At 42.4% G+C, this 7,350-nt stretch overlaps 1 protein-coding gene across 1 annotated transcript; it reads right to left on the bottom strand.

The window, feature by feature from the left end:
- Nucleotides 1–431: 431 nt before the first annotated feature.
- Nucleotides 432–7,344, bottom strand: LOC126387565 (pecanex-like protein 3). The gene is made up of 5 exons (XM_050040087.1): nt 7,230–7,344; nt 5,613–5,887; nt 5,343–5,512; nt 4,649–5,055; nt 432–3,584 (listed from the first exon to the last, which is right to left on the bottom strand). The coding sequence occupies exons 1-5, from the start codon at nt 7,329–7,331 to the stop codon at nt 3,432–3,434; spliced, it is 1,107 nt and encodes a 368-aa protein (XP_049896044.1). The 5' UTR covers nt 7,332–7,344; the 3' UTR covers nt 432–3,431.
- Between the last annotated feature and the right edge of the window lie 6 nt (nt 7,345–7,350).

Here is a 7,350-nt window from a genome sequence, read left to right as displayed (position 1 = left end):
ATCAATTGTTGGACTGTGTGGACAAATGTATATACTGTACATATTGTAAACAGGCTACATGTACTACCTCAGAAAATGGCATTTACATCTTTAATACTTTTTAAGGCCCTACATTTTCACTCCATGAGTTATCAAATTTGCATACTTTAAGACCCTGCGGACACCCTGGAAGCATTTCAATGCTTGCATGTCTGCATCAGTGGCAGCCTAATTACTGTTAACTCAGAGGTAAGAAAGGTTAATTGCTTGCTAAACTACTTCATGGCTTTTAACCAGATTTTTCTTTATGTCTTGAGTATACAACACTGCAGCACAACTGCAGTGTTTAACATCGCAATTTTTATCATTTCAAAATAAGTGCAAATTCATGCCAGCCATGCAAGTCTCAATATTCATCAGATAAAACAAGGGAAAGAAAACACTCACAGCTGTTGATTTGCAAACGATGACACAAAAACCTTTAATTTAAATAGGAGGAGAAAAAAAAATCACATAAAAAACTGTACAGAACATTGAACATTGACTTAAAGTTCTTAAATAAAAGACCCCCCTCCCAAAATAACTAAAATAATAAAACGATAACAAAGTGGGATGGTGTATGATACATCTTGTGCAAAAGAAGTTTTAATTGATTCTTCCCAAACTGCACATTTCAACGTGAAGAGTGCCTCTCTTCACTCAGCTCTCCCCTCTGATAGGTAAACACAAGAGTCCCTCCCCTAAACCTCAACATAGTGTCTTAAATGTAAAAGAACCCAAAATCCAATAATAATAAAATAGATTTATATTTTAAATATATATTTATATACGAAACATGCTGTACATAATTTCAGAGATTAAGAAATCCCTTTTTATTGACACCCAGGTCTGTCCGTTAACTTGTGCTTTCCACACTCCCAGCAAAGAAAAACTTAAAAAAAACAACAAAAAAAACAAACAAACATTACTCCCTGTTGCTTTGGATACAAGAAGAATGAGAAGAAAAGAAAAACAGAAAACAGCACTGATCAGAAAGTCTCTGTTTTTCCTGAGTCGAGGGAGTTACCAACGTGTTTTGAGAGGGATACTGACGCATTTTGCACCTGTCGCAGCTTCTTCGCAGCCAAGACTGACAGAAACATTAGGGCTGCTAAAAAGATTTTCAAAAAAGAAAAAAAAAAAAAAGCTTCAAACTGCTCAGATGCTGTAAGGGGACAAAATAAACAGCGCTGCAGAGACAAAGTGATTTCACAAATATGTGGCTTTAACAGCATGCAGTGTGCAGAACATGTTTAACCCAGAGAGAGCAGAATGCTGTAAAACCCTGGCGTCGTTTGCAACGTCAGTGTGACCCTAAATGTCTAGTCACCGTGACACTAACTCTTGTATCCCCTTTTCATGTTTCTTCCTTTTCAACAAAAAGTCTTCCCGCAGAAGAAGAAGTCAATTTCTTTCCCATTATAGACCCTGAGAACGCTGGCCTCCTTTCAAGTTTCCTAAAGGGGAACACGGCGATAATTTGGTGAGAAAACTAGCATACGAGGCAGTCTCCAGTCACAACGATTAACGCTGTAGCACAAGGTTATTTCAGAATCATTCAACTATCGCAGACAGCACGTGGTTACAAAGCCACCCGGCTTGCAGAAACATGTACGGGGCTGAATTTGGTCGGAATGCCAGCTTCTTTTGAACGTGATCTACTTGAACCCTCAATCAGTGTTTTTAATTTTCACAGTGGTGGAAAAAACAAGAGAGTGCAGGAGTGGGAAAGAAACCAACTTAAAGTGACTTCTCAGGAATACTTCCAGTTATATTACTCACTTAAAAAAAAAAAAAAAGACAGCCATTGGTGAGATGATACAAATGTGATGACACCAAACAAATTGAGGGAGGGGTGGGGGTGCAGTTAGAAGGCAGATTTCCAATTTGATACATCATCACACCATATTGACAAACCCCGTTAAAGATATCTGTAAGACAATATTAATCAAATAAATATTCCACCTTTGCTTTCAGTATTTATTCAACTTTGTTTCCAACTAAAACGCTGGATTCGACTGTTGTAGGAACAGCAGTAGTAGTGGGTATATTAGTAGTAGCAGGAGATGCAGAAGCAGTAGTATAGTAACGGGAGGGGCCATACTGCAGGCAAAGAAAACACAGCTCCCCACACAAAGCAGCCTGGGTCCCTTCTATTGAGAAAGTCATGAGCTGAGTGGATCTGATCAGAGAGGGCATCGTTGATCGGTCATCCAAAGAAAAACCTGGTGCACCTTACACACCGAAGAACTTGAGATTCTTCAAGTCAAATAAAAAAAGGACATTCCACTCACCAAAAAAAAAAAAGGCGTTAAATCTCTAACACTCCCAGTTTGTAGGTTTGTGATCAACACGATTTTCACAGATTGGAATCGCCCTCCGCTTGATCCTGATCCATGGCCGCCAGCTCTGTCTGAAGTCATCCCACATCTCCGTGTTGCTAGTCAGATTCAGGAGTCCAGGCCTAAATAGACTGTAAACTAGCGGTTAAAGCACCACATGTTGGCTGGGATGGAAGGGAGTTTGTTTTTTCCCTGAAACTTGCTCCGAGACAGAACTGTTGAGTGTTGATGTAGTCAGGCACCTCTGAGGGAAACAGGCCAGAGGACAAAGATGACGTTTTGGTGGGGTGTGGTTTTGTTTTACTTGAATATGCATAATGTGCAGGGAAAAAGAAGAAGCAGCGGAGGCTCGTAAAATTGGTCAATATGTACTTTTTGAATATTGTTTGACACGTAACTGTAGGTCCGGTGAGGATGGTAAAATGGGGAGAAATAAAACAAGGCTTATCATGGTTTCCGCAAATCATTCCCCTGCACATACAGCAACATACTGTAGGATCTTTTTTTTTTTTTTTTGATTGGTTATGCAAAAAACAAACAAAAAAAAACAACTGCTGCTGCAGATATCAAGTGAGAGAAAGTCAGAGGCAATTCTCTATTCTCCAGTATAGAAAAATAATCAATCCTCAAGCAAAATATCCCTTATAATTGCACTGGCCTTTCTGGCCTGTCACTACTGTTACAGTACAACCCAAAGGCTGTCCATAGAGACACCGAGTGCCGTTGTCAGAAAACAAAGTTAAGAATGAGTCTATCAACGGGATGAAAGCTGACTTTGGAATAAACAGGTTGGCTGAAATCATTTAAATGATCTGACGTGCATCAGTTCAGCATGCTATCAGATGTTTCACTCCTTTGGCTGAGAAGGAGGGGGTAACGTGTACATAACCAAATCCATCCGGTATTGCAGTGGGCCGTTCTAGCTTTGCACTGAGTTAGTTAGATGAGGGGTTGATGGAATGAGTCCAGAAGGTGGAATGAGTCTGGTCTGGGCGGGGTGGGCCAGGTCCAGATTCGACCGCGGTGTGCTTTCACTGCAGAGCGTGTCACTTGGGGTCTCCCAGTGCAGACTCAGCGCAGGTGCTCAAGTAAAGGCAGCTCTGTGGATTCCTCTCGGGGAATGGGGGGGTCCCCTGCGGTCAGCAGGGTGGGATCCAACGTCTGAGTAGCTCCCAAAGGATCTTGTGTCAGACTGACCTCTTGTAGGGGTGCAGGAGGAGTAGGCTGGAAAAGATTTGAAGAAAAAAAACATGGTTATCCAAGAATATCAACACGTCCTCTGAAAAACACGACTAACAATTTGTCCGTGTTTTTGCCTGACTAGGATGTTGTAGATCGTGACGTTGCTTTGCAAAGAGAAAAAGAGAAATAAACTATTTATTTACAGCGTGCAGACCTCCTTTGTGCCCTGCGGTTAAATAGTTTGTCTTGCACCTGCATATTTTTGACTGGTTATACACACACGTGATCCCTCCAACAATTTGTCAGAACCAACATGTCTCTACTGGCCAAACAGGAAATGAAAAGCCCACCTAATGCTGCTTATAAAGAGTCAATGAAACAAAATGATGTAGACCACATGCAAGCTGTCTTGCAGTTTTTATCATGAATCAGTTGACTGCTTTAAATAAAACATGCATTAACAATTCAGTAGGTATGATATTAATAATGCTGGTTACTGTCCATATAACAGAGGTAGAGCTGCAACGATTAAATGACTAGTTGTCAACTAATAAATGACTCGCCAACTAATTTGACAATGGATTTAACAGTTTTTTTTTAAATTCAAATTCTCTGATTCCAGCTTCTTGAATGTGAATATTTTATGTTTTTTTTTTTTTTTTTTTTTTTACTTCACAACTAATAAGAGGAACAGAGACTACTAAGGGCAGATGTAATTAATAAAAAACATTGGTATCTGTGTAAAATACTGTTTATTGCCGGCAAGAAAGCGATTACAGAGAACTGGTACAAATCTGAGCCTCCAGGCCTTAAAGAATGGATGGACTTAATCAAGGAGATCTTTATAATCGAAAATATGACTTTTTCTCTGAGGTCTAGAGGAGCAATATTCCTCAGAAAATGGACGACATGGACTGTCTTTATTTCAGAAGAATAGTGTCTGTGGACAATAAAAGGACATTTAACATTTGGACTCATGAATTCTCGACCGGCGTGCCCCCACACAGTGTTCTCTATGGTGTTTATGTTTTGTCTAAACATCTAAAAATACTTTCCATAAAGACTTAAAAAAAGGTCATCAAATAAAATACCAGCAGCCTCCTCACCTGTGTGCGTATGGTCTGGACTGTTAATCCTTCCCCCTCCACTGCAGCTGGTCCGTTAAAGCCCTTTCTGCCTGAAAAACTCCACTTGCCAAAGTGGCTCTCATAGTGTAGTCCGCCGCCCTGTCCGAGGCCAGCCCGCTGGCCTGCTCTGTGCCCCGAGTTCTCCAAGAGGCTGGCTGGGCAGAAGCGCTCTGGGCCTGGCAGAGGAGGTGGAGCCACAGAGCCGCTGAAGGAAAGCTGGGAGCTGGACAGCTGCTGGCCCAGGAGCCCCTGGATGGAGGATGTACGCTGTAGGGATGTGAGCAATCCTGCCTCCATCCTGCCCTCTGATTGGCTGAGCAGAGCTAACGGGAGAGGTTGGGGGTGGTGAGGCCAGCTCTGGGTTGGACCTACAGGGTTGTCTGTACCTGGAAGGAAGGGAGGAAAGCCATCTTATTTATTCATTTTAACATTATTAAAAAGGTCAGAAAAACAATTACTCAGCTTACAGTCCAGCCATGTGAAGGCAAGGCATGAATTGCTCCTAAGAAATGTACACAATCTCAATGTCCGGTTGAATGTTCTGAACAGACTATTATGACATCAACGTAAAACAAAAGAACAACAGGACACGCCAACTATTTTAGCAATCTAGAATAACTTTGTCACTATTAAGGTTTGTTACAGCACAAACAGTGGTTGGTTCCAGTCTTACCCATGGAGGGCTGGACAGTGGTTATGTGTGGTTGGGGGAGGCTGGAGGCTGGGGTACTCTGGGTGGTGTGAACGGCTGGGTTGGTGGAGATGGAGGCGGAGCCGCCTCCACAGTCTGAGTCCTCAATGTTTCCTCCGCTGTTACAGCCAGCACCACAACCTTTCTGAAGCCTGCAGAGACACATATATTAGATTGATGATGATCACACTAGCATCACTGTCCCCGAAGGACTTATGTGCACATTTATCACGTGAAGTTTAGACTGTGTACCTGTCCCAGCTGCTGATGAGCCAGGTGTAAATGTTGTGTGGGCTGACTGGTCCTCCCCACACAGACCGGAGCTGGCTGTGCCCCCCGGCGTATGAGGTGGTAAGAGGGGACACGTAGATGGGGTAGCCGATGGGCTGGTCACATGAGGAGTTGATCATATTCCTCAGGGCCTGTTTGGCGTTTTGAATACTGCCGCGCTCTGGGTTACGGTTGCGCAGGAAAACCAGCTCCTGCTGTTGCCCCGCCCACAGCCCACGCACACACTCTCTGTTCACCTGTAGGGGGCAGCACAAGGAGGTCAGTACAGTGCAGAGGTGGGCAGGCTGAATATTAACAAGGTAGCTTTTATCTGGTTCAGGGTAGGAAAAGCATCCTGGACATAAAGCAACTGAATTTCAAAGGACCCCCTGAAAGTCAACAAGTCAAATCATCATCTCAGTCGAATGAGATTCTTCAAGTCAAAAAGTCATATTTTTTGGGTTTTTTTGGTCAGTCAGTATACTTCTGGTGATGGTTTGGTCTCCAGATTTAGCTGCAGAGTGAGTACTCCTCACTTTCACGCTGCTCTCAGGCAGCTGTGGACCCAGACCCAGGGGGAGTCTGTGTGAGATGGAGGCAGCTGCCTGGAGGAAGAGAGGCTTTGCCCACTCAGGCTTAGAGATAACGTTACTATCTGCCTTCTGCCTCCTAGAAGTGATGAATTTACAGGTCACAGTTACCTAATACAATACAGTCTCTGGCTTTTGTTTGATCACATTTCTGATCCGTCGTCAGCATAGTTAGAATGCATTAGCTCAGAGGACTAACTCGGCATGTCGTGCAAATCCCATTCAAACTCTCAAACTCTACATGAAAAAAAAAGGAACAACCAAATGTGATCCAACTGACATAATTCTGAGTCGGGCACAACCCTACAATTTCATGGAAAGACTAGAATTACTGCTTCGCGATTGTATGCTTCTGCCAAACAGTCAAGTTGCAGTTTACATCCCTGTCTGTCAAGACTTATGTAATACATGTAGTGAAGACTTTGAGGGAATTTAACAAAAAGGTATTAAGTGTATTTTTTTGCTGAAACATGGATGTTTCAAACACATCTTTTACCCACCAGCACATGAGCTCTATACAATCAGCGTAGTTTAAAAGGTGGACAGCCCAGATTAGAGTAATCAATTAGATATCTGACTAAATGTCTCCCCTTCTGTTCCTGACGTTGAATAATGGCATTATGATGTCACTGTGAAGTTGACCTTTGACCTTTTGGACATAAAATTTCATCACTTTATCATTTTATCCTATTAGACATTTGTGTAAAAATTTTGTTATAATCAGCGTGTCAATTCTTGAGTTATGGCTGAATACATGCTAACCTTTAACCACAAAAATCTAATCAGTTCATGGAGTCAAAGGTCATGTTTGTGGAAATATAAAGAAATTCCCCCCAGACATTTCTGAGATATTTCATTTATGAGAATGGGACGGAGGGATGAACAGACAGCCTGGGAACATAATGGCTGTCACCGGCATGTTAATAGATTCAACAACAAATAAACCAATACAAAAATTATCAACTAAACAAGCCAGAGAAGATACTTAATAAAGAGTAAGAGCTGTGACCTTGATGACTCTGAAGCTGAGGAACCTCTTATTAAGCATGATGATCTTGTACTCGTCACTGCCGTCATCCATGATGTGCCGCAGCGCCAGCAGTGAAGGCATGTTTGCTAGAATAGCACTG

This window comes from Epinephelus moara, unplaced genomic scaffold, assembly GCF_006386435.1.
Source record: "Epinephelus moara isolate mb unplaced genomic scaffold, YSFRI_EMoa_1.0 scaffold868, whole genome shotgun sequence".
In the NCBI taxonomy this organism is placed as follows: Eukaryota; Metazoa; Chordata; class Actinopteri; order Perciformes; family Serranidae; genus Epinephelus; species Epinephelus moara.
This window is presented reverse-complemented; position numbering and strand designations above follow the sequence as displayed.

What these genes read in the sequence shown, in the direction of transcription:
- LOC126387565 (XM_050040087.1), bottom strand. Translation starts at nt 7,331, where the DNA reads ATGCCTTCACTGCTGGCGCTGCGGCACATCATGGATGACGGCAGTGAC. An exon ending in CTCATCAGCAGCTGGGACAG is followed by an intron (nt 5,513 to 5,612) that starts GTACACAGTCTA and finishes GTGTCTCTGCAG; the next exon opens with GCTTCAGAAAGGTTGTGGTG. An exon ending in CACTGTCCAGCCCTCCATGG is followed by an intron (nt 5,056 to 5,342) that starts GTAAGACTGGAA and finishes CCTTCCTTCCAG; the next exon opens with GTACAGACAACCCTGTAGGT.